Raw genomic sequence first — 27,899 nt, forward strand, 5'->3', positions numbered from 1 at the left:
GAGCGAAGGGGTAAGAGGGGATTAAAACATATGTTAGAGTGCTTCCTCATCACCGCATCTCTCATTGCCCTCTCTAAACACCACCCTACCCACGGCGCTCCTTCGTCACCTGCCATCCCACAGCGCTCTCTCCTTTCGCCCTCTCAGCGCTCCCCCCCTCAGTCACCCTTCCACCCCACCGCGGCGACCACGACACTGCTACAACATTCAATCTTGCCACACCACTCTCTCTGCACCCCACTCCACAACGTTGCATCTATACTGCCCTCCTATGCCGGCCGCTCCACGCCACCCTTCCCGAAGTGCACCATGGTCACTGATGCCCCCGCCCCTTCACAATGCTCCTACCTAGTCGCTTGTCCTGCGCGCTCCTTCCGCGTATTCTCAAACAGCGAATCATGAGGGTCAGCTGTAGTTTGCCCTGAAGTCTCACGACAGGAATGGAGACGTTACATGACCACAGTCAATGCAACAATGATTAAACTGACCTCCATCTCTACAGACCTGGCGCACAGACAGTGCCTTGGCTTTAGGCTCCGCGTACGATAGAGCAATTTCAGCTGAGGTTCAGCAAAACAGTGAGGTTCAGAAATTGGCTGAGGGTCCCTCATCATCGACCAAGTGCTCACACTCGGGATCAGACACGGAGGGAACCTCGCTCCTCACCGCCCCATCACACATCCGCCGGTCAGATACAGAGTGAATCTCCCTCCACACCGACCCATCACACACTCCCGGGGTCAGGCACAGAGTGAATCTTCCTCCACACCGACCCATCACACACTCCCGGGGTCAGACACAGAGTGAATCTCCTAGTGCAGCATCTCACAATCCTGGGCTCAGACATGGAGTGAAGCTAACTCCCCACTATGCCATCACAGACACCCGGAGTCAAACGCAAAGGAAGTTTCCATCTACACTGCCCATCACACGCTTTCGGAGTCAGAGTCAGATTGAAACGCACTCCCCTCCGTCTTTCTGCCCCACTCACCTCGGGAAGGAGCCCGTGAGCCAGTTTTTATGGGTTTCATATTCATGTAAGTCTCGCTGTCGTCCATTCTGTCGAGGATCCTCTGCGTCTCTGTGCTCAGGAAGGAGAAGCAACCGTTGTCCGAGGAAGCCTGTTATGACAAGGAAGTCAGACCGATAACAATAAACACGAGCTGAGCAGCTGATAAAGCGAGGAAGCGAGAGCAGGGGGTGGAGGAGGTGTCGCGGATAGGGATTCAGAGAATGTGGCCCACTGAGAAGCACTTCAGTAAGGCCTTTGACAAGGACCCGCGTGGGAGGTCAGTTGGGAAGATTCACTTGCTCGGTATACATGGTAAAGTAATAAACTGGATTCGACATTGGCGCTATGGGAGAAGCCAGAGAGTGGCAGTGGATGATTGCTTCTCTGAGTGGAGGCCTGTGACTAGTGGTGTGCCACAGGGATCAGTGCTGGGTCCATTGTTATTTGTCGTCCATATCAATTATCTGGATGATAATGTGAGAAACTGGATCAGAAAAATTGCTCATGATACAAAGATTGCAGGTGTAGTGGACAGTGAGGAAGATTTTGAAAGCTTGTAGATGGATTTCGACTAACTGGGGAAATGGATTGGGAAATGGCAGATGGAGTTTAATACAGACAAGTGTGAGGTATTGCAATTTGGATGGGAAAACCTGTTAGAACATTCAAGGTAAATGATAGGGTACTGAAGAGAGCAGTCGACCAGAGGGATATGGGAATACAAATACAAAATTCCCTAAAGGTGGTGTCGAAGGTAGATAGGGTAGTAAAGAGAGCATTTGGTATATTGTCCTTTATAAATCATAGAATTGACTATAAGAGTTGGAATGTTATGGTGAGGTTGTATAAGGCATTGGTGAGGCCGAATTTGGAGTATTGTGTGCAGTTGTGGTCAGCGAATTACAGGAAGGATATTAATAAGGTTGCGAGAGTGTAGAGAAGGTTTACAAGGATTTTGCCGGGACTTGAGAAACTGAGTCACAGAGAAAGGTGGAATAGGTTCGGGCATTTCTGCGTAGAGCGTAGAAGAATGAAGGGAGTTTTGATAGAGGTATATACAATTATGGTGGGTATAGATAGAGTGAATGCAAGCAGGCTTTCTACACTGAGGCTAGAGGAGAAACAAAATCAGAGGGTTTGCGTTAAGGGTGAAGGTGTAGCCGCGTGGCCTTGTAGATAAGGCATCAGTCTAGTGATCTAAAGGTCACTGGTACTAGCCTCAGCTCAGGCAGAGTGTTGTGTCCTTGAGCAAGTCATTGAACAACACATTGCTCTGCGACGACACCGGAGCCAAGCTGCTTGAGTCCTAGTGCCCTTCCCTTGGATAACATCGGTGGTGTGGAGAGGGGAAGGCTTGCAGCTTGGGCAACTGCCGGTCTTCCATACAACCCTGCCCAGGCCTGCGCCCTGGAAACCTTCCAAGGCGCAAATCCATGGTCTCAGGTGACTAACGGATACCTATTACTATTATTACTATTGAAGGAGGAAAATTTCAAAGGGAACATTAGGGGGCGGGGGCTTCTCAGACAGACAGTAGTGAGAGTGTGGAATGAGCGGCCAGATGATGTGGCAAATGCGGACTCACTTTTAACTTTCAGGGCTTGGACAGGTACATGGATGAGAGTTGTATGGAGGGATACGGGCCAGGTGCAGGACACTGGGACTAAGCAGATAAATGGTTCGGCACAGCCAAGAAGGGCTAAAAGGCCTGTTTCAGTGATGTAATGTTCTATGGTTCTATGGATCAGCAACTAATTCTGCTCCTAAATCTTGCGTTCTTATGATAAGTTTATTTTGTCTTATTATGAAAGAGGTTAAATGCTGTTACTAAGCTTGACTAGCTGAAGATTGAGGCCACGAAAGTCACAGGATAAGATGCAGGCGCTGCCTTGCTTGTGGGAGCTAACAAAAGGTAACAAAGTTCCATACCAAGAATGAGGTAATGTTAACTTCTATCCCACACTGTCTTGGTAATGGAGTAACTGATTGTAGACGTGCAGTACTAATTTTGCGCACCGCCCGGCAGCATTCGTAGACTGGCTGATATCTAACAAGTGCTTCTCGAAATAACTTACTGAGTTTATGTGGCTGTTGGCTGTACCCTACCATTACTTCCCTGGCTCCTCAAATTCATCCCCTGAACATTTGCCAAATTTCTTCCGTACTTTTCCCGGAGAACTTATATTTCCAAATTAAGTTTCCATGTTCCTGCCTGATAGTCTCATAATTGTCCTTACAACAATTAAACACTTTTCTGACTGTCTGTTCCTGTCTCTCTCTAATGCTATTGTAAAGGAAATAGAATAATAATCACGATCTCCAAAATGCTCTCCCACTGAGAGGTCGGACACCTGAGCATGTTGATTTCTCAATACCAAATCAAGTACAGCCTCTCCTCTTGTAGACTTATCTACATATTGTGTCAAGAAACCTTCCTGAAAAACACCTAAAAACTCCACCCGATTTAAACCCCTTGCTCTTGGGAGATGCCAATCGATATTTGAGAAATTAAAATCTCCCATCGCGACTACCCTGTCATTATTCCACCTTTCCAGGATCTGTTCCCTTATCTACAACTCGATATCCCTGCTATTATTGGGCGGACCACCTTTTCTGCAGCTGCGTCACTATCTCTGATCAGTAGTGCCACGACCCCACATGTTTTGGCTCCCTCCCTGGCTTTTCTGAAATATCTAAAATTCGGCTCTTGAAGTAACCATTCCTGTCCCTGAGCTATCCAAGTCTCTGTAATGGCCACCACATCATATCTCCAAAGGGGATAGTGATCACACACATACCTCCTTTATCATAGCGTTGGAGAGGGATAGGAACAGATAAGTTAGGAAAGCATTTAGTTGAAGTAAGGAGAAATATGAGGTTAAGGCAGGAAGTTGGAAGCATACATTTAGATCAGGTGTTCTCAGAAATGTAAGAAAGAGTTGTGGCAAATTTCTACAGGATATTTGCGTGACTTTATGCATAGGTTTTTTCCAATGAGAAAGGGAAAGGATAATAGTCTACAGGAACCGTGGTCAACAAAGACTGTTGGAAATGAAGCCAAGAAGAAAAGAAGGCCTTAGCAAATTTAAAAAGACTAGTTGATGACAGAGATCTAGAAGATATAAACACTAACAGGAAGGAGCTTTAGAAAGAAATTAGGGGAACCAGAAGTGGCCATAAGAAGCCTTTGTAGGTTAGTATTCAGGCGCACCGCAACACACTGTTTACGTATTTGAAGAACAAGTGGATAAGAAGTGAGAGAGTAGGACGAATCAAGTGTGACAGTGGAAAAGTGTGGATGGAACCTCAGGAGACAGCAGAGGTACATAATGAATACTTTGCTTCAGAATTCACTAGTGTTAAGGAATCTTACGATTGTAAGGGTGACTTAAAGCGGACTAAAATTCTTGAGCATGTAAATGTTAAGAAATATGAATTGCTGGAGTTTTTATAAAGCATCAAGTTTCAAAAGTCGCCGGAAAAGGAGGACCAGGCAACTGTGCGAGCCAAACGAGGAGATATCTGAGCCTCTGGTGATGATGGTTGCATCATCAATGGGGACGGGTGAGTTTCCGGAGGATTGGAAGGTTGGGGTTGTTGTCCTTTATTCACAAAACGGAGTAGAGAAGGCCCAGGAAATTATAGACCAATGAGTCGGATTGATTTTTTTTTTGAGAAAGATATTGATAAAGGTAGCGCAGTAGATCTAGTTTATAGTGATTCCAATGAGAATTTCATAATGTACGCATGGAGGTCTTATTGAGAAAGTAAGGGTGCAAAAAAAAGTTGAATTTCCCCATGGGGATGAATAAAGTATCTATCTATCTATCTATCTATCTATCTATCTATCTATCTATCTATCTATCTATCTATCTATCTATCTATCTATCTATCTATCTATCTATCTATCTATCTATCTATCTATCTATGGGACCCAAAGGGACTTTGCTTTTTGGATGAAAGGCCGGTGAACAGTAGAGTTCCTCAGGAACCTGTTCTGGGAACCCTTCTCTTCGTGATTTTATAAATTGCCTGGATGAAGATGTGGAGGTGTTGGTTAGTAAATTTGCGGATTATACATGGTTGGGGTCGTTGAGATACCCCCAATAATGAGGTCTGTCCGAGCTTACAGCGGGACAGTCCTAGGATGCAAAACTGGGCTGAGAAGTGGCAGATAGTGTTCAACCCAGATATGTGTGAGGTTGTCCTTTTTTGTAGGTCAAATATGATGGAATGATTTTCGGCAGTTCGGTGGCTCAGAGACATCTTGGAGTTCGAGTCCATAGGACACTCAACACTGCTGCGCAGGTTGTCTCTGTGCTTAAGAAAGCATACGGTGCATTGGCCTTCATCAACCGTGAACCTGAGTTTAGTAGCACAGAGGTAATATTACCAATGATCAGACCCCACTTGGAATACGGTGCTCAGTTCTAGTCGCCTCACTACAGGAAGGATGTGGAAACGATAGAAAGGATGAAGAGGAGATTTACAAGGATGTTGCCTGGATTGGAGTTCCTGCCTTATGAGAATAGGTTGAGTAAACTTGGCTATATTTCTTTGGAGCGACGGAGAATGACAGATGACCTGATAGAGATGATGAGAGACATTGATCGTGGATATTCAGAGGCCTTTTTTCCCCCAGGAATGAAATGGATAGCACGAGAGGGTACAGTTTAAAGCTGCTTAGAAGTACCTACCGAGGGGATATCACGGGTATTTCTATTTTGGTTCGGAGAAAGTGGTGAGTACGCGTAATGCTCTGCCGGACACGGTGGTGGAGCCCGATACGACAGCAACTTTTAACAGTCTCCTGGACAGGTACATGGAGCTCAGAAAAATAGAGAGCTATTGGTCGACCCAGGTAAATTCGAAGTCCATTCTGTAAAAGGGCTGGATGGTTCGGAGGTAAGGGCATTTTCTCACAGTTTGTCGGCAGAAGATCCTGTATTGTGATTTAGGCATTCTGTCTTTCTATGTTTCTATGTTTCCATGACCTCTGGACGGAGCGGTCTGAGGATAGTGGATCCGAGGGTCGGCTACGATCGGAAGAGGTCAACGGGAACAAATGGACGACACTGTGAGCTCCAACGTTGGAATATTAGACTGTTTCTTAAGAATGTGCCCCTTTCTTTTTTTATGTTACTTTACTAACCATATAGTCAAAATACAAATTTAAAACTCAAACGTTTACTCTCATATTCTGTACTGTTTCTAAACATCGTATAACATCCACCCAAACGAGATTTTGTAAGGTTCTCGGTCCGGGGGCTACCATCACCCGGATGAAGCCGCGAGCTGAACGGATGATTGCATTCCCACTAATTTTTATTTTCTTGTAATCCCCTTCTTTAGCTTTTACAAGAGCTCTGAGTTCCCTTTTCGGCCAAAATTGAATACTTCTTCAGTACTGAGAACTTCTTCATTTTTGGAATACACATGTCCTGTACCTTCCTCATTTTTTCCTGGAAAGGAAAGCAATTGCTGCTCTGCTGAAATCCCTTGCAGATGTGGTTGGAGAAATGGCAGATGAGTTCAACCCGGACAAACAGAAAGATATAGCACACGATTAAAGACAAGACAGTGTCGATGAGCAGAGGGATCTTACGGTCCGTGTTTGTAGCTCCATGAACGTGGCTCCACAGTTTGCAGACGATATGAAGATAAGTGGAGGGGAAGGTAGTTTTGAGGAAGTAGACGGGCTACAGAAGGGCTTGGACAGGGCAAAGAAATGGCAGATGTACTGCTGTGTTGAAATATGTATGGTCATGCATTTTGGGAGAAAATGAAAGGGATGACTATTTTCTAAATGGAGAGAAAATACAAAACTCAGAGATTCAAGGGGACTTTAAAGTCATTGTGCGGGATTCCCCAAAGGTTAATTTGGAGGTAGAACACAGAGATCTACAGGACATTCCCGGCCCCTCAGCCCACAATGTTGTGCCGATGATGTAACCTTCTCAGGTTGAGTGTGTGGCGAGGAGGACAAATGCATGTCAGCATTTCGACTCGAATATAAAAGGAAAGGTGAGATGCTGAGATTTTATAAAGCGCTGGTGAGACCTCACGTGGAGTATTGTGAACAGTTTTGGGTGTCTTATCTTAGAAAGATGTTGATCAAAGTGGAGAGGGGTCAAACGAGGTTCACAAAATGATTCCAAGATTGAAGGGCCTCATATGAGAAGTGTCTGATATTTCTAGGCCTGCACTCACTTGAATTTCTATTGAAATCTATTGAGTATTTAAATACCTTGATCGAGGTGATGTGGAGAGGATGTTTTCTGTGGTGGGGGAGTCGAAGACCAGAGGACAAAGACTTGGAAGAGCGGCGCGTCCTTTACGAAAGGAGAAGAGGAGAAATTACTTTAGCCAGAGAGTGGTGAATCTGTTGATTTCTTTGCCACAGGCGGCCGTGGAGGTCAAGGCTTTATTTATTTAAGGCAGACGCGCAGTTCTAATTTTGTGCACCTCCCGGTAGAATTTCGTAGATTGGCTGATACCGAACAAGTGCTTCTTGAAATCGCTCACTGACTATATTTAGCTGTTGGCACGTGCCCAAAATGCACTCTATAAATTTAAGTGATATTGGCAGAGTCGTAAAGCAAAGTGATCACCTATTCAAGGGTTAACCGTACACCGATGTCTGTGTCTTTATTTGTGTTTGACCCCGGGATAGATTCTTTTACAGTCCAATTCGGTAAAACAGGGCATATTCTATCGAGAGTAATGATGTGAGACCCAGGGAGAGATGACCGACTGATTTGATTGTGCAGGACCTATTTTTCTGTGTTGTTATATGTAATATACATAGACATGTCCATTAAGAATATCCCAGATGGTGGACGCCCTGGGAGATGGAAGATTGGGAGAGAACTGGAGTGGTGAGAGAGGGAACGAGAGGAAGAGATAGGGAACGTGGAACATAGAAGGGGAGGGAGGTATCAGATGGCGTGAGACCCAGGGAGAGTTGTCGGTCTGATTTGACCGGGGAAGGGAGATCCCGCACGGGTAGTAGATGTGACTTTCATGGAACTTGACAAGGCTTTTAAAAAGATCCATATTGCAGACGACATTGGAGGATGATGTGGAACCCACGAACACCTCTCCGAGCAGTTTGATTGCGTCACAAGAATGTACACTGTGCAGTTAATAACCTTGCCGAAGAGAGTAATGTCGGGTGGCGTTGTCAACGGAGAGGACAGTTATCATTGATAGGGGGATCCTATCAGCTGATTAGGTTTTCCGAGCGCAGCCACATGCAGTTTAATTCGTTAAGGGCGAGCAGTCATATTTCAGGACGACAAACCACGGCAAGACTTTCACAGAGAACGGGAGCGACTCTGGGAATTATAGCAGTGCAAAGGGCCGAGGCATCCAGGCACACGTTTCCATGAAATCGTAGTCACAGGTAGACGGGGACGCTGGGGGGTGCTGTAGAACAGAGAACACCAGGGAATCATTAAAAAAAACATTAAAAAAACATAGCACAATACAGGCCCTTCGTCAGACAATGCTGTGCTGAACGTGTACTTACTTTAGAAATTACTTAGGGTTACCCATAATCCTCTATTCTTCTCAGCTCCATACAGGACTCTATTAAAAGTTCCTATTGTATCCGCATCTAGCAGAGTCGGATGTAGCACATTCCACGCCCTCACCAGTCTACGTAAAAAAGAAACTGCTCCTATCATCCCCTCTGTACCTACTGCAAGCAACTTAAAATTGTTCCCTCTCCGGTTAGCCATTGAAGCCCTGGGAAAAAGCCTCTGACAATCCACACGATCAATGCCTCTCATCATTTATACACCGCTATCAGGTCACCTCACATCCTCCGTCGCTGCAAGGACAGAACTCCGAGTTCACTCAAACTATTACTCGACAGCATGATCCCCAAACCAGTCAACATCCTTATAAATCTCCTTTGTACCATTCCTACAGGTTCAACATCATCCCTGTTGTCAGATGACCAGAACTGATCACAGTTCTCCGGGGGGTGGGGGGGGGTCTTAACGGTGTGCTATAGGGCTGTAACATTACCTCTCGCTGTTGAACTCCATTCCACGGTTGAGGATTACCAATGCACCGTATTCTTCAACACAGAGTCAAACAGCGCAGCCGCTCTGAGTGTCTGATGGACTCGGACTCCAAGATCCCTCTGATCGTCCACACTGCAAGGTTTACCATTATTAATATATTCTGCCATTATATTAAACCTACACAAATGAACCACCTCCCGTTTACTTGGGGTGAACGCAATTTGCCACTTCTCAGCCCAGTTTTACATCCATAAGACCATCAGATAAAGGAGCAGAAGTCGGCGTTTCGGCCCATCGAATCTGCTCCGCCATTTTATCATGAGCTAATCCATTCTCCCATTTAGTCCCACTGCCCCGCCTTCTCACCTTATCCTTTGATGCCCTGACAACTTAGATAACTATCAATCTCTGCCTTAAATGCACCCAATTACTTGAAATCCACTGCCGCCCGTGGCAACAAATTCCACAGATTCACCACCCTCTGGATTAAAAAAAAACTTCGCATCTCTGTTCTGAACGGGAGCCCTTCAATCCTTCAGTCATGCCCTCTCGTAATAGACTCTCCTACCATGGGAAACAACTTTGCCACATCCACTCTGTCCATGCCTTTTAACATTAGAAATGTTTCTACCAGTTCCCCGCTCATTCTGTTAAGCTCAGAGGAGTGCAGTCCAAGAGCGGTCAAATGCTCCTCATATGTTACCCCTCTCATTCCCGGAATCATTGTAGTGAAGCTTCTCTGAACCCACTCCAAAGTCAACTCAGCCTTTTTTAAAACAAGGATCCCAAAACTGACCACAGTGCTTCAAGTAAGGTCTTACCAGTGCCTTATAGAGCCTCAACATCACATCCTTGCTCCTGTACTCGATTCCTCTGGTAATAAATGCCAACATTGCATTCGCCTTCTCCACCACCGACTCAAGCTGGAGGTTAACATTAAGGGTGCCCTGAACGAGGACTCCCATGTCCCGCTGCATCTTACAACTTTGAATTCTCTCCTTATTTAAATAATATTCTTACCAAATATTATTTCTTACCAAAGTGCATGACCATGCACTTTCCAATGTTGTATTTCATTTGCCACTTCTTTTCTCACTCTCCCAATCCATCCAGGTCTCTCTGCAGACTCTGTTTCCTCAGCACTACTGGCCTCTTCACCTATCTTTGTATCATCAGCACACTTAGCCACAAAGCCATCTATTGCGTAATCCAAATCGTTGACATACGGAGTAAAAAGAAGCGGCCGCAGCACGAACCATGTGTAACACGACTGGTAACCAGCAGCCAACCAGAATGGGATCCGATTATTCCCACTCTCTGTTTCCTGCCAATCAGACAACGCTCTGTCCACGTATACAACTTCCCCGTAATTCCACAGGCTTTTATCTTTTTTAGCAGCCTCATGTGCGGCACCTTGTTTAAGGCCTTCAGAAAATCCAAATACACAACATCCACTCCATCTCCCTTGTCTAGTCTACTTGTAATTTCCTCAAAATCCAATCGGTATCCCGCTGTAATCGCTGACAGCTCTCCGCTCTATTCGAACTCCATGCAGAAAATGACCCTTCTGTAACAACCGTTTGCCTTCTGTGGGCAAGCCAGTTCAGCATCCACAAAGCAATGTCCCCTTGGATCCCATGCATCGTTTCATTCTTAATAAGCCTTGCTTGGGACACCTTATCAAATGCCTTGCCGAAATCCTTTAACACTGAATCTACTGCTCTTCCTTCACCAACGTGCATTGTCACATCCTCAACAAATTCAATCAGGCTCGTAAGGCACGTCCTGCCCTTGCTAAAGTTATGCTGTCTATTGCTAAACATATTATACCTCCCCGAATGTGCATAAATCCTGCATTTTACGATCTTCTCCATCAACTTACCAACCACTGTCTTAAGACTCACTGGTCTATAATTTCCTGGGCTGCATCTACTCGCTTTCTGGAATAACAGAACAATATCAGCAACCCACCAATCCTCCGGAACCTCGCCCGTCCTCATTGAGGATGCAAAGATCATCGCCAAAGTCTCAGCAATCTCCTCCCTTACTTCCCAGAGTAGCCTTGGGTACATCTCATCCGGTCCCGGCGACTTATTCAAATTATGATTTCGAAAATCTCCAGCACATTCTCTTTTTTAATATCTATGTGCTCAAGCTTTTCAGTCTGCTGCAAGTCATCACAACGATCACCAAAATCATTTTCTATAGTGAGATCTCACTGAGATCTAACACCTGACCAGGTTGATTTTCCAACAGCAAATCAAGAAGCTTCTCGTCCTGCAGGCTTATCTTCAAATTGTGTCAAGAAACCTTCCAGGACACAACTAACAGACTCCCAGCCATCTAAACCTCTTGCTCTAGGGAGATGCCAATCGATATTTGGGAAATTAATATCTCCCATCGCGACTACTCTGTTATTATCATAACTGTCCAGGATTTGTTCCCCTATCTGCTCCTCCATATTCCGGCTGCTATTGGGCGGCCTATATATAAAACAAAAACACCCAGTAAAGTTATTGACTCTTTCCTGTTCCCAGTCTTCACCTAAGAGTCTCCGTAGAGAATTCCTCCAAGGCGTCCACCTTTCCTGCAGCTGTGTCACAATCTATGATCAACAGTGCCACGCCCACAACTCTTTTGCCCCCCAACCTGTCCTTTTTTTAACATCTAATGGTCGATACTTGATGTATCCATTCCTATCTCTGAGCCATCCAAGTCTCTGTAATGGCCACCATATCATATCTCCAAAGGATTGCTTCGGCAGTTTGAACGGGGCACGAATGCGCAAGTGCGTGAAATACAGCCCGTGAGGCAGCGGGAGTGTTTATAAAGCGAGCAGATTAACGGAGCGGGGGGCGTAGTGGAGGGAGACAGAGTAGGAAGGCTTTGGCTCCAGAGGCTTCGGCGAGCAGATGCTGTTGACGAGTTTGCTTCCAGTGAGGTAAGGCCGGGTAATCTACTTTAATTAATCTAATTGTTTTAGGAGTAAGTAATGGAGGCAGCATTTCGGGCAGTCGAGTGCTCCGTTAGCAGGATGTGGGAAGTCCGGGCGAGCACAAATGTGCCTGATGACCACACCTGCAAAAGGTACATCCAGCTGCAGCTCCTGACAAACCGAGTTATGGAACTGGACATGGAGCTGGATAAACTTCGGATCATTCGGGAGGCTAAGGCAGAAATAAACAGGAGTTACAGGGAGATATTTACCCCGAAATGTCAGGAGTCAAGTAGCTGGGTGACTGTTAGCAAGGGGAAAGGGAATAGACAGAATGAGTAAAGCACCCCTGCCGCTGTTTAGAGAGTTAGGTGCAAAATTGAAGGACAGGACCTCCATGTTTGCAATCTAGTAAGGCAGAAATAGGAACATAATGCAGCTAAATACGTGGCTAAGGAGTTTGTGCAGGAAGGATGGCTTTATGTTTCTGGACAATTGGGCCTTGTTCCAGGGAAGGTGGGGCTTGTACCGACGGGACGGGTTGCACCTGAACTGATGCGGGAAGGTTTGCTAGTGTTGCACCGGGGTGTTCAGACTAGATTTGCTGGGGGAGGGGAACCAGAGTGTTAGAGCAGATGGTGAGGCGGAGAAGGCTAAAGTTCATGCGAGAGCTGCAAGTACAGTGCATGGAGTAAAGCCAGATCTAGCATTAGAGGAAAGAGAAACAGAATAAAGGTTGTAAAGGTAGTTAGGTAGAAGGGCTAAAGTGCGTGTAAGACAATGCAAGAACCATCAGGAACAAAGGTGATAACAAATTGCTCTTTCAATTTCTCAGTTCTATCCATACTGACTTTAGATCTCCTGATTCTATGTCACACCTCGCAAGGGACTGAATTTCATTCCTCACCAGCAGAGCCACCCCACTCCCTCTGCCCACCTGTCTGTCCTTTTGATAGGACGTTTACGCTTGATTATTCATTTCCCAGTGAAAAGTGGCAGACGCGTTCACCTCTGAGAAGTGTGAGGTGGTATACTTTGGAAGGACAAACTCCAAGGCAGAGTACAAAGTAAATGGCAGGATACTTGGTAGTGGGGAGGATCAGAGGGATGTGGGGGTACGTGTCCACAGATCACTGAAAGTTGCCTCACAGATAGATAGGGTAGATAAGAAAGTCTATGGGGTGTAGGTTTTCATAAGTCTAGGGATAGAGTTTTAGAGTCGCGATGTAAAGGTGCAGCTCTATAAAACCCTGGTTAGGCCACACTTGGAGAACTGTGCCCAGTCTGGGCACCTCACTATAGGAAGGATGTGGAAGCATTGGAGAGGGTACGGAGGAGATTTACCAGGATGCTGCCTGGTTTAGAGAGTATGCAATTTGATCAGAGATTAAGGGAGCTCGGATTTACACTTTAGAGAGAAGGGGGATGAGAGGAGAAATGATAGAGGTAAACAAGATATTAAGAGGAATAGATAAAGTGGATAGTCAGCGCCTCTTCCCCAGGGCACCACTGCTCTATACAAGAGGACATGACTTTAAGGTAAGGGGTGTGAAGTTCAAGGGGGTTATTGGAGGAAGGTTTTTTTTTACTCAGAGAGTGGTTGGTGAGTGGAATGCACTGTCTGAGTCAGTTGTGAAGGCAGATACACTAGTGAAATTGAAGAGACTACTAGACAGGTGTATGGAAGAACTTAAGGTGGGGGGTACTATGGGGGGCATTGTTTAAGGGTCGGCACAGCATTGTGGGCCGAAGGGCCTGTAATGTGTTGTTTTATTCTTTGTTGTATGTTGTAACACTGCCATACATTTCGTATTCGTCATTTTCACCCATAAAGCCTCACTTTGTCGAATTTTCTTGCCTGTCCTGACTGTCCACTGCAGCAAAATTTTCTGAGCCTAGTAATGGCACCCCTCCTCCTTTAATTCCTTCCTCTTACTCACGACTAAAAATAGGGAAACCCGAAATACCGTGCTCTCCTGCTTGCGCCTCCTACACCCAATTCTCAGTAATGTCCACAGTTTCATAATTCACTGTATTGATTCATTCCCTGAGATCAACCGCCTTTTTTAAAGCTTCTTGCATTGAAATATACAGAGCTGAGTGCACGAGTCGTATTATGCATAAACTCTTCATATCTGACTATTTCTGCGGTCTTAACAACATCTGTCTGCATATCGACTCTGCTCTTCTCTGGAGCTCTGATTCCCATCCCCCTGAAACTCAATTTCATCAACTCTCCCAAAAACTTCCATGCACAGTACTGACACACCTTCCCGCTAGGATATCAGTTCCCCTCCAGTTCAGGTGAAAAGTGTCTTCCATCTCTTCTGTACAGATCCTACCTTCCTCGGAGAAAAATGCTATGACTCCAGTTTTCTGAGCCCTCCCACTTACAACACGTGATAAACTGTACGGTCGTCCTATATCTGGGCACACTGGGACGGATAGTGGTCCTCTCCTTTAATTTAATAGCTAAATCCCTGACCTCACTTTGCAGAACCAGCTTCCCGTACGTACTGACTTCATTTGTACATATATGCTGCTCAGTCACCCACTTAAGAATCATAGAGAAGGAATGGTGTGCTGAGAAAAGGGTAAGGAAGGGGCGGAGAGTGGGGCCGCAGAAAGGGTGTTCAGACTGCAGCCGTTGGGGCAGACGATCTGAGTTACCATTTTCTTGCTCCCTATTTCGGATTGGAGTCTGCTTAAACACCAAAATCCACTGACCCATGACTAGTAGTCAGAGACAGAGCATGAATTCCTCCATACAATCCCATCACACACTCTGGAAACATACACTGAGTAACGCTCACTGCACAACGATCCATTGCACACTGCCGGGATCATATACAGTGTGCAGCTCCCTCCGCATTGTCCCAACACAGACACTCCGAGGTCATACACCGGGTGAAGGTCCGTCCGTGATAGGACGTTTACGCTTGATTATTCATTTCCCAGTGAAAGGTGGCAGACACCTTCACCTCGGAGAAGTGTGAGGTGGTATACTTTGGAAGGACAAACTCCAACGCAAATGGCAGGATACTTGGTATTGGAGAGGAGCAGAGGGATCTGGTGGTACGTGTCCACAGATCCCTGAAAGTTGCCTCACAGATAGATGGGGTAGATAAGAAAGCCTATGCGGTGTAGGTTTTCATAAGTCGAGGGGTAGAGTTTTAGAGTCGCGATGTGGAGATGCAGCTCTATAAAACCCTGGTTAGGCCACACTTGGATTATTGAGTCCAGTCTGGTCGCCTCACTATAGGATGGTTGTGGAAGCAATGAAGAGGGTACCGAAGAGATTTACCAGAATGCTGCCTAGTTTAGAGAGTATGCAATTTGATCAGAGATTAAGGGAGCTAGGGCATTAATCTTTGGAGAGAAGAGGGATGAGAGGAGAAATGATAGAGGTAAACAAGACATTAAGAGGAATAGATAAAGTGGACAGCCAGCACCTCTTCCCCAGGGCACCACTGCTCAATTCAAGAGGACATGGGTTTAAGACAATGGATGGGAAGTTCAAAGGGGATATTAGAGGAAGGTATTTTTTTTTCACTCATTCAGTGGTTGGTGAGAGGAATGCACTGCCTGAGTCAGTGGTGGAGGCAGAAACACTAGTGAAATTTAAGAGACTAGTAGACAGGTGTATGGAAGAACTTAAGTTGGGGGTGGTGATATGTGGGGGGGGGGCATTATTTAAGGGTCGGTACAGCATTGTGAGCTGAAGGGCCTGAAATGTCTCGTTCTATTCTATGTTCTATGTTGTAACATTGCCATACATTTCTTATTCGTCATTTCCACCCGTAAAGCCTCACTTAGTCGAATTTTCCTGCCTGCCCTGACTGTCCACTGCAGTAATATTTTCTCAGCCTAGAAATGTCACCCCTCCTCCTTTAATTCCTTCCTCTTTCTCACGGCTAAAAATAGGGAACCGGGAAATATCGTGCTCTCCTGCTTGCTCCTCCTACACCCAAATCTCAGTAATGTCCACAATTTCATAATTCACTGTATTGATTCATTTTCTGAGAACAACCGCCTTTTTTAAAGCTTCTTGCATTGAAATATACAGAGCTGAGTGCACCAGTCGTATTATGCATAAACTCTTGATATCTGACTATTTCTGCGGTCTTAACAACATCTGCCTCCATATCGACTCTGGTCTGCTCTGGAGCTCTGACTCCCATCCCTCTGCAACTCAATTTCATCAACTCTCCCAAAAATTCTCATGCACAGTACTGACACACCATCCCGCTAGGATATCAGTTCCCCTCCAGTTCAGGTGAAAAACGTCTTCCATCTCTTCGATACAGATCCCAACTTCCTTGGAAAAATTACAATGATTCCAAATTTTGTAGCCCTCTCCCGTGCTTATCTGTATGGTCCTCTTATGTCTGGACACACTGGGACGGGTAATTGTCCTCTCCTTTAATTTAATAGCTAAATCCCTGACCTCACTTTGCAAAACCAGCTTCCCATTTGTACATATCTGCTGCTCACATACTCACTTAAGAATCATAGAGAAGGAATGGTGGCTGAGAAAAGGGTAAGGAACGGGCGGAGAGTGGGGCCACAGAAAGGGTTTTCAGACTGCAGCCGTTGGAGCAGAGGATGTGAGTTACCATTTTCTTGCTCCCTATTTCGGATTGGAGTCTGCTTAAACACCAAAATCCACTGACCCATGACTAGTAGTCAGAGACAGAGCATGAATTCATCCATACAATCCCATCACACACTCCTGGAAACATACACTGAGTAACGCCCACTGCACAACGATCCATTGCACACTGCCGGGATCAGACACAGAGTGCAGCTCCCTCCGCATTGTCCCAACACAGACACTCCGAGGTCATACACCGGGTGAAGGTCCATCCGTGATAGGACGTTTCCGCTTGATTATTCATTTCCTAGTGAAAGGTGGCAGTCACGTTCACCTCGGAGAAGTGTGAGATGGTATAATTTGGAAGGACAAACTCCAACGCACAGTACAAATGGCAGGATACTTGGTAGTGGAGAGGAGCAGAGGAATCTGGTGGTACGTGTTCACAGATCCCTGAAAGTTACCTCACAGATAGATTGGGTAGATAAGAAAGCCTATGGGGTGTAGGCTTTCATAAGTCGAGGGATAGAGTTTTAGAGTCGCGATGTGGAGATGTGGAGATGCAGCTCTATAAAACCCTAGTTAGGCCACACTTGGATTATCGTGTCCAGTCTGGTCGCCTCACTATAGGAGGGATGTGGAAGCAATGAAGAGGGTACGGAAGAGATTTACCAGAATGCTGCCTGGTTTAGAGAGTATGCAATTTGATCAGAGATTAAGGGAGCTAGGACATTAATCTTTGGAGAGAAGAGGGATGAGAGGAGAAATGATCGAGGTAAACAAGACATTAAGAGGAATAGATAAAGTGGACAGCCAGCGCCTCTTCCCCAGGGCACCACTGTTCAATTCAAGAGGACATGGGTTTAAGACAAAGGATGGGAAGTTCAAGGGGTATATTAGAGGAAGGTATTTTTTTCACACATTCAGTGGTTGGTGAGAGGAATGCACGGCCTGAGTCAATGGTGGAGGCAGAAACACTAGTGAAATTTAAGTGACTGGTAGACAGGTGTATGGGAGAATTTAAGGTGGAGGGTGATATGGGGGGGGGCATTATTTAAGGGTCGGCACAGCATTGTGAGCTGAAGGGCCTGTAAGGTGTCGTTCTATTCTATGTTTTATGTTGTAACAATGCCATACATTTCTTATTCGTCATTTCCACCCATAAAGCCTCATTTAGTCGAATCTTCCTGCCTGTCCTGACTGTCCACTGCAGTAAAATTTTCTCAGCCTAGAAATGTCATCCCTCCTTCTTTAATTCCTTCCTCTTTCTCACGACTAAAAATGGGGAAACCCGAAATATCGTGCTCTCCTGCTTGCTCCTCCTACGCCCAATTCTCAGTAATGTTCACAATTTCATAATTCACTGTATTGATTCATTCCCTGAGATCAACCGCCATTTTTAAAGCTTCTTGCATTGAAATATACAGAGCTGAGTGCACCAGTCGTATTATTCATAAAGTCTTGATATCTGACTTTTTATGCAGCCTTAACATCATCTGTCTCCATATCGACTCTGCTCTGCTCTGGAGTTATGAATCTCATCCCCCTGCAACTCAAGTTCAGCAACTCTCCCAAAAACTCTCATGCACAGTACAGACAAACTTTCTCGGTAGGTTATCAGTTCCCCTCTAGTTTAAGTGTAAACCGCCTTCCATCTCTTCTATACAGATCCCAACTTCCTTGGAAAAATTGCAATGATTCCAAACTTTGCAGCCCTCTCACGTGCTTATCTGTATGGCCTTCTTATGTCTGGACACACTGGGACGGGTAATAGTCCTCTCCTTTAAGTTAATAGCTAAATCCCTGACCTCACTTTGCAAAACCAGCTTCCCGTACATACTGATTTCATTTGTACATATATGCAGCTCACTCACCCGCTTAAGCATCATAGAGAAGGAATGGTGTGCTGAGAAAAGGGTAAGGAAGGGGCGGAGAGTGGGGCCACAGCAACGGTGTTCAGACTGCAGCCGTTGGAGCAGTGGATGTGAGTTACCATTTTATTGCTCCCTATTTCGGATTGGAGTCTGTTTAAACACCAAAATCCACTGACCCATGACTAGTAGTCAGAGACAGAGCATACATTCCTCCATGCAATCCCATCGCACACTCCTGGAAACATACACTGAGTACCGCTCACTGCACAACGATCCATTGCACACTGCCGGGATCAGACACAGAGTGCAGCTCCCTCCATATTGTCCCAACAAGCACTCCGAGGTCATACACGGGGTGAAGGTCCGTCCGTGATAGGACGTTTGCGCTTGATTATTCATTTCCCAGTGAAAAGTGGCAGACACGTTCACCTCGTAGAAGTGTGAGGTGGTATACTTTGGAAGGACAAACTCTAACGCAGAGTACAAATGGCAGGATACTTGGTAGTGGAGAGGAGCAGATGTATCTGGTGGTTCGTGTCCAGAGATGCCTGAAAGTTACCTCACAGATAGATAGGGTAGATAAGAAAGTCTATCTACCATTACTATTATGAAAGTCAGGCTTTCATAAGTCGAGGGATAGAGTTTTAGAGTCGCGATGTAAAGATGCAGCTCTATAAAACCCTAGTTAGGCCACACTTGGATTATCGTGTCCAGTCTAGTGGCCTCACTATAGGAGGGATGTGGAAGCATTGACGAGGGTACGGAAGAGATTTACCATAATGCTACCTATTTAGAGAGTATGCAATTTGATCAGAGATTAAGGGAGCTAGGACATTAATCTTTGGAGAGAAGAGGGATGAGAGGAGAAATGGTAGAGGTAAACAAGACATTAAGAGGAATAGATAAAGTGGACAGCAAGCGACTCTTCCCCAGGGCACCACTGCTCAATTCAAGAGGACATGGGTTTAAGACAATGGATGGGAAGTTCAAAGGGGATATTACAGGAAGGTTTTTTTTCACTCATTCAGTGGTTGGTGACTGGAATGCACCGCCTGAGTCAGTGGTGGAGGCAGAAACTCTAGTGAAATTTAAGAGACTGGTAGACAGGTGTATGGGAGAATTTAAGTTGGGCGGTTCATATGGGGGGGGGCATTATTTAAGGGTCAGTACAGCATTGTGAGCTGAAGGGCCTGAAATGTCTCGTTCTATTCTATGTTCTATGTTGTAACATTGCCATACATTTCTTATTCGTCATTTCCACCCATAAAGCCTCACTTATTCGAATTTTCCTGCCTGCCCTGACTGTCCACTGCAGTAAAATGTTCTCAGCCTAGAAATGTCACCCCTCCTTCTTTAATTCCTTCCTCTTTCTCACGACTAAAAATAGGGAAACCCGAAATATCGTGATCTCCTGCTTGGGAGAATTGCTTACACCCAATTCTCGGTAATATTCACAATTTCATAATTCACTGTATTGATTCATTCCCTGAGATCAACCGCCATTTTTAAAGCTTCTTGCTTTGAAATATACGGAGCTGAGTGCAGGAGTCGTATTATGCATAAACTCTTGATATCTGACTTTTTATGCAGTCTTAACATCATCTGTCTCCATATCGACTACGTTCTGCTCTGTAGTTCTGAATCTCATCTCCCTGCAACTCAAGTTCAGCGACTCTCCCCAACACTCTCATGCAAAGTACTGACAAATTTCCCGCTCGGATATCAGTTCCCCTCTAGTTTATGTGTAAACTGTCTTCCATCTCTTCCATACAGATCCAAACTTCCTTGGAAAAAATACAACGACTCCAAATTTTGCATCCCTCCCACGTGCTTATCTGTATGGCCTTCTTATGTCTGGACACACTGGGACGGGTAATAGTCCTCGCCTATAATTCAATAGCTAATTCCCTGATCTCACTTTGCAGAATCAGCTTCCCGTACATTCTGATTTCATTTGTACATATATGCTGCTCACTCACCCACTTAAGAATCATCGAGAAGGAATGGTGTGCTGAGAAAAGGGTAAGGAAGGGGCGGAGAGTGGGGCCACAGAAAGGGTGTTCAGATAGCAGCCGTTGGAGCAGAGGATGTGAGTTACCATTTTCTTGCTCCCTATTGCAGATTGGAGTCTGCTTAAACACCAAAATCCACTGACCCATGACCAGTAGTCAGAGACAGAGCATGAATTGCTCCATACAATCGCATCACACACTCCTGGAAACATACACTGAGTAACGCTCACTGCACAACGATCCATTGCACACTGCCGGGATCAGACACAGAGTGCAGCTCCCTCCACATTGTCCCAACACACTCGGGAGTCTTACATGGAGTTGAGCTCCATCCACACCGTTCCAACACACACTCCTAAGGTCAGATAACCAGCGAAGCTCTCTAAATATTATACAATCTCACTCTTGGGGTCAGACATGTGAATTACCTCCCGCACCATCGCAGCACACAATACTGGTGTCTCCCTCCTCCGGTCTCCCCACTCACCAATACCGAGCCTTTCGGCTTTCCAGTAGTCTCGAATTGTGTGTGTCTCTCGGAGATGGTGTGTGTGTGTGTGAGCGGATTGTGTGCTGCCGTTAGAGGAAGGAAGGGGAGGAGAGAGGAGGCCAGGGAAAGGGTGGTGTGTTTGCAGACACTGACGCAAGTGGTGCGGAACACGTGACCGGCCTGTGCATGCAGAGTTGTGGAGCGATTCAGATCCTGGCGATCGATATCCATGGTACGGGGGGAGGTGAAACACCAGCCATCATCTCTCCCTCATACTCCGCACAATTACCTGTGACACAGAGTGGGAGGAGAGTGGAGGGACGACGTAGATGGGGAGGGTTTAGCACATGGAGTGTATCACCGAGATGGGGGAGGGGCGTATGTGTACGTACGGGATGTTGGAGACGGCGATGTGTGCAGGAGGGTGTATGTGTCACGGAGACAGGGTTGCTTGGAACTGAGGGATGGTTGACGGAGACGGGAGTGGTGTACTGGAAACAGTGTGTGACGGTGACGGGAAGTAGTGTAGGAGAGAGAGAGAGTTTGATGGAGTTGGGGATGGATTTTGCAGAGGGAGGGTGTTATGCATACGGAGTGAAGTGTTTTCGAATTACATTGCAGGTTAACCTTCTCCAAATATGTCCTCCCTATCACACCCTCGGCTTCCCGAATGACCCTGAGTTCATCCAGTTCCATTTCCAACTCCTCAATGCGGAGTGTTAGAAGCTGCAGCTGGATGCATAAGATAAAGTAGCAGAATTCGACCATTCGGCCCATCGAGTCTGCTCCGCCGTTTTATCACGAGCTGATCCATTCACCCATTTAGTCCCACTTCCCCCGCCTGCTCACCATAACCTTTGATGCCCTGGCTACACAGATAACTATCAATCTCTGCCTGAAATACACCAAATGACTTCGACTCCACTGCCGCCCGTGGCAACAAATTCCAGAGATTCAACACCCTCTGGCTAAAACAACTCTTCGCATCTCTGTTCTGAATGGGCGCCCTTCAAACCTTAATTCATGTTCTCTCGTACTGGACTCCCACACCATGGGAAACAACATAGCTCTGTCATTTCAACATTCGAAATGTTTCTATGAGGTCCGCCCTCATTCTTCTAAACTCCCAGGAGTACAGTGCAAGAACGGTCAACAATTCCTCATACGTTAACCCTCTCATTCCCGGGCTCATTCCAGTGAATTTTCTCTGAACACTCTCCAACGTCAGCGCATCCTTTCTTAAATAAGCCTAAAACTGAACACAGTACGCCAAGTGAGTATTACCAGTGCCTTATAGAGCCTCAACATCACATCCCTGCTCCTATACTGTATTCCTCTCGAAACAGACAATAGTCAATAGGTGCAGGAGTAGGCCATTCTTCCCTCCGAGCCAGCACCGCCATTCAATGTGATCAGGGCTGATCATCCACAATCAGTACTTGTTTCCTGACTTCTCCCCATATTCCTTAACTCCGCTATCTTTAAGACCTCGATCTAACTCTTTCTTGAGAGCATCCAGAGAATTGATCTCCACTGCCTTCTGAGGAAGGGCATTCCATAGATTCACAACACTCTGGGTGAAAATGTTTTTCCTCAAATCTGTTCTAAATGGCCAACTCCTTATTGTTAAACTGTGGCCTCTAGTTCTGGACTCCCCCAACATCGGGAAAATGTTTCCTGCCTCTAGCGTGCCTAAACCCTTAATAATCATATGTTTCAATCAGATACCCTCTCATCCTTCTAAATTCCGGTGAATACAAGCACAGTCGCTCCAATCGTTCAACATATGACAGTCCCGCAATCCCGGGAATCAACCTTGTGAACCTATTCTGCACTCCCTCAATAGCAAAAATGTCCTTCCTCAGATTCGGAGACCAAAACTGAACACAATACTCTAGGTGTGATCTCACCAGGGCCCTGTGCAACTGCAGAAGAACCTCTTTGCTCCGATACTCAACTCCCCTTGTTATGAAGGTCATCATGCCATTAGCTTTCTTCACTGCCTGCTGTACCTGCATGCTTACTTTCAGTGTCTGATAAACAAGGACACCTAGATCTCATTGTACTTCCCTTTCTCCCAATTTGAGGCCATTCAGATAGTAATTTGCCTTCCTGTTCTTGCGATTAAAGTGGATAACCTGACATTTATTCACATTTAACTGTATCTGCCATACATCAGGCCACTCACCCACCCTGTCCAAATCACCCTGCATTCTCCTAAAATCCTCCTCATATTTCACGCTGTCACCCAGCTTTGTGTCATCTGCCAATTTGCTAATGTTACTTTTAATCCATTCATCGGAATCATTAATGTATATTGTAAATAGCTGCGGTCCCAGCACCGAGGCTTGCGGTACCCCAGCAGTCACTGTCTGCGGTTCTGAAAATGACCCGTTAATCCCAACTCTTTGTTTCCTGTGAGCCAACCAATGTTCTATCAATGTCTGTACTCTACCCCTAATACCATGTGCTCTAATTTTGCCCACTAGTCTCCTATGTGGGACGTTATAAAAGGCTTTTTGAAAGTCCAGGTACACTGCATCCACTGACTCCACTTGCCCATTTTCATAGTAAGATCCTCATAAACCTCCACAAAAATAGTCTTGCGGAGTCAGACAATAGATGTGATGCCCACCACACCGACCCAACACACATAGCCCAGATCACAGACTGAGTAATCCTATCTCTCTCTCTCGCTCTCCCTGCCCGTCTCTCTCCTCTCCGTCTCTTGCAGTCTCTCTCCCTGTCTCTCTCTCCCATTCTCTCTGTCTTTCTTTCGCCTCTCTCTCTGACACTCTCTCTCTGTCTCTCCCTTGAAAATGGGGTTCAAGCGGGTTGTTGAGGGAGCTTAACTCTGTCTGACCATGGTAGTGTGTGATGGGACGGTGTGGAGGAATTTTCACTCTGTGCCTGACCCCAGGAGAGTGTGAGGGGGCAGGATCTTCACTCTCGGTCAGACACTGGAGCTGTGTGATGGGACGATGTGAACGGAGATCGACACGTTCTCGGACACCTGTCTTGTTTGTTTGGTCGGTCCAGTTGTTGTCGTCCTCTCTCTCTCTCTCTCTCTCTCTCTCTCTCTCTCTCTCCTCTCTCTCTCTCTCTCTCCTCTCTCTCTCTCTCTCTCTCTCTGTCGTTGAGATTAGAAGCGGAGAATGGAGGATTTTACCTCACCTTTCCTGCTGGTCAACGTTGGCAGAAGAACTTGCTTCTTTCGGGGATAAAGCTGTTGTGGTTGAGGATGTAAGTTTCCTGAGACAGGTGGTCTGGCAGAGGTCCAGAAGGGAATTCGCGATTATCCTGGATTCAAGGGTCGAATACAACTCGAGGACCTTTAGACGATATCGGCACCTTTTCCTGTTCCTCTTTTTTCCTAAAGGTCTTCTAGGCTCGGTCGGAGGTGATCGGAGAGAGACGAATATCTGTCAAAAAGAAAGGAAAAGCTTACAAAAGTGGTTCATAGAATTTGGTAATGTTAGAGATCTCGAAGATTATAAGGCTAACAGGAAGGAGCTTAAGAGGGAGATTAGGAGAGCCGGAAGGGGCCATGTGAAGTCTTCTCGTGCAGGATTAAGGAAAACCCCAAGACATTCTGCAAGTACATGAGGAGCAGGAGGATAAGACGAGAAAGAATAGGACGTATTAAGTGAGACAGTGGAAAGGTGTGCATGAAACCGCAGGAAATAGCAGAAGTTCTTAATGAATACTTTGCTTCAGTATTCACTATGGGAAAGGATCTTGGTGATAGGAGTGATAACTTGCAGCAGAGTGAATAGCTTGAGATTGTGGATATTAAGCAAGAGGATGTGCTAGAGCTTTTGGAATTCATCAGGTTGGTTAAGTCGCCGGGACCGTATGAGATGTACCCAAGGCTACTCTGGGAAGTAAGGGAGGAGGTTGCTGAGACTTTGGCGATGATCTTTGCATCCGAGTCCGCAGAACGCTCAAAGCAGCTGCGCAGGTTGACTCTGTGGTTAAGAAGGCGCATGGTGTATTGGCTTTCATCAGTCGTGGAAACGAATTTAGAAGCCGAGATGTAATGTTGCACCTATATGGGACCCTGGTCGCACCCCACTTGCAGACTGTGTTCAGTTGTTGTCGCCTCACTGAAGAAAGGATTTGGAAGCCATAGAAGGATTGCAGTGGAGATTTACAAGGATGTTGCCTGGATTGGGGAGCATGTCCTATGAGAATAGGTTGACTGAACTTGGCCTTTTCTCCTGGGAGCGACGGAGGATGGAGGAGACCTGACAGAGATGTATAAGATGAGGAGAGACATTGATTGTGTGGACAGTCAGAGAATTTTTCCTACGGCTGAAATGGCTATCAGGAGTGAGCACAGTTTTAAGGTGCTTGGAAGTAGGTAGAGAGGAGGTGTTAGCGGTAAGCTCTTTACTGAGAGAGTGGTGAGTTATTGGAATGAGCTGCCGGCAACGGTGTTGGAAACGGATACAATAGGATTTTTTAAGAGACTTTTAGATTGGTGCATGGAGCTTAGTAAAATAGAGGGCTCTAGGTAAGCCTAGCAATTTCTAAGTTAGGGACGTGTTCGGCACAAATTTGTGGGCAGAAGTTCCTATATTGTGCTGTAGGTTTTCGGTTTCCGTGAAAACTACGCAAACCAAAACTTTGGTCCGGCCACGTACCATCCAGGACTTTCATTCTTGTCCACAGAGCCTCCGTTTGTTAACCATATTAACGAATCCCTTGTCAGGACAGCTCGCCCCTGCTCTCCCTCACATTCTCTTCTGAGTCACAGAACTTTAAACAGAGCCACCACACACACACACACACACACACACACACACACACACACACACACACACACACACACACACACACACACACACACACACACACACACACACACACACACACAGTGTTTTCTTGATATCACCTCCTTCTCTCACTGTCTCCAAGCTTTCTCTATCTGTAAAACAACCTCCTCTTCCCTAGTCACTTCAGTACGTTTCCCAAGCCCCAACAATTCGAGTTTAGTGATGGGATGGTGTGGAGGTAGATACACCACATGTCTGACCCCGGATTGGTGTGATGCGATAGTGTGGAGGGAGCTTCTCACTGCGTCTGACCCCGGGAGTGTATGAAGATTCGGTGTTAAGGGAGCTTCACTCTGTATGACACCGTGTGTGTGTGTGTGTGTGATTGGACGGTGTGGAAAGAGCTTCACTCTGTATCTGACCCCGGGAGTGTGTGATGGGACGGTGAGGAGTGAGATCCTCTCTGCGTTTGACACAGGGATTATGTGAGGGGACAGTGTGGAGGGAGGTTCATTTTTTATGATCCAGGGAGTGTGTGATGGGACGGTGTGGAGGGAGATTCACTCTGTGTCTGACCCCGGGTGTGTTTGATGGGACGGTCTGGAGGGAGATTCACATAGTGTCTGACCCCGGGAGTGTGGGATGGGACGGTGGGGAGGGAGATTCACTCTGTGTCTGACCCCGGGAGTGTGTGATGGGTTGGTGTGTTGGAAGCCTCACTTTGTTAGGCCCCGGACAGTGTGGAGTCATCCTCACATGTTCCGGCACAAACCTCTTCCTCGATTGAGCTCATTACCAGAAGCTTTGAACCTTTGTTTGAACATTCTTTCTTCGCCTCATCGTGATGTTTTTCCACCGTTGATGTAAAATAACAAGCGCCTTTCCTGTTGATCGATCCCTGGCAACAAGTTTGTTCTGTAAATGGGGAACAGAGAACAGTGAGTGACGGTTTGAGTTTTGCTGACAAAGAAATTCTGAACCCACAGAGAGACATCAGGTCATTACTGATATAAATAGTCACGGGTACCATCACTAAATGGAAATTACCCTGCAAACATCCATTTTTCGCAGAATCATTCACTGTAGATATCGGGCCTGAAGACACACACTCCTTAGGTCAGGAAATGTACTTTCACCCCAGCCATCAGGTTGCGGGTACAGGAGCCTCACAATTCACAGCTTCAGTTTCAGGACCGGTTACTAACCCTCATCCGTTAGGAAGGAGGTACAGGAGCCTCAGGACCCACACCACCAGGTACAGGGACAATTACTACCCCTCAACCATCAGGAAGGAGGTACAGGAGCCTCAGGACTCACACAACCAGGTACAGGGACAATTACTACCCCTCAACCATCAGGAAGGAGGTACAGGAGCCTCAGGACGCACACCACCAGGTTCTGGAAGAGTTATTTCCCTGCAAGTGTCGGGAGGTAGGTCCCCGAGCCTCAGGACTCATAGTACCAGGTTCAGGAACAGCTATTGTCTCTCGACCATCAGGAAGGAGGTACAGGAGCCTCGGAATCCACACACCGGGTTCAGGAACTGTTATTACCCCTCACCCTTCGGGTAGAAGGTAGAGGAGACACACAGCGCTCTCCAACAGATTCAGGGACAGTTATTTCCCCTCAACAAGCAGGAAGGGGTTGCAGGAGATTCAGGATCCACACGACCAGGTTCAGGAACAGCTTCTATCCCTCAACCATCGGGAAGGAGTTACAGGCGCCTGAGGAACCACACCACCTGGTTCAGCAACTGTTATTACCACTCAACCATCAGGAATGAGGTACACGAGTCTCAGTACTCACACCACCAATTTGCGGGAAGGTTATTACCACTCAACCATCCGGAATGAGGTACAGGAGCCTCAGTACCCACACCACCAATTTGAGGGACAGTTATTAGCCCTCAACCACCAGGAATGAGGTACAGGAGACTCAGGAATCACACCACCAGGTTCAGAAACAGTTATTACCACTCAACTATCAGGAAGGAGTTTCAGGTGCCTCAGGGGTCACACCATCAGGTACAGGGACAGCTATTACCCCTCAAACGTCTGGAAGAATGTATAGGAGCCTCAGGAACCGCACCACCAGTTTCAGGAACGGTAATTATCCCACAACTTACAGGAAAAAGGTACAGGAGCCCAGTGACTCACACCACCAATTTCTGG

General features: G+C 46.3%; 1 protein-coding gene across 1 annotated transcript; it reads right to left on the reverse strand.

The window, feature by feature from the left end:
* Window positions 1-313: 313 nt before the first annotated feature.
* LOC140719905 (uncharacterized) lies at window positions 314-26,758 on the reverse strand. Its single transcript, XM_073034830.1, has 5 exons — window positions 26,734-26,758; window positions 26,501-26,643; window positions 24,125-24,372; window positions 992-1,081; window positions 314-428 (listed from the first exon to the last, which is right to left on the reverse strand). The coding sequence occupies exons 1-5, from the start codon at window positions 26,756-26,758 to the stop codon at window positions 314-316; spliced, it is 621 nt and encodes a 206-aa protein (XP_072890931.1).
* Between the last annotated feature and the right edge of the window lie 1,141 nt (window positions 26,759-27,899).

The sequence above is a fragment of the Hemitrygon akajei genome, unplaced genomic scaffold (assembly GCF_048418815.1).
Source record: "Hemitrygon akajei unplaced genomic scaffold, sHemAka1.3 Scf000033, whole genome shotgun sequence".
Classification (NCBI taxonomy): domain Eukaryota; kingdom Metazoa; phylum Chordata; class Chondrichthyes; order Myliobatiformes; family Dasyatidae; genus Hemitrygon; species Hemitrygon akajei.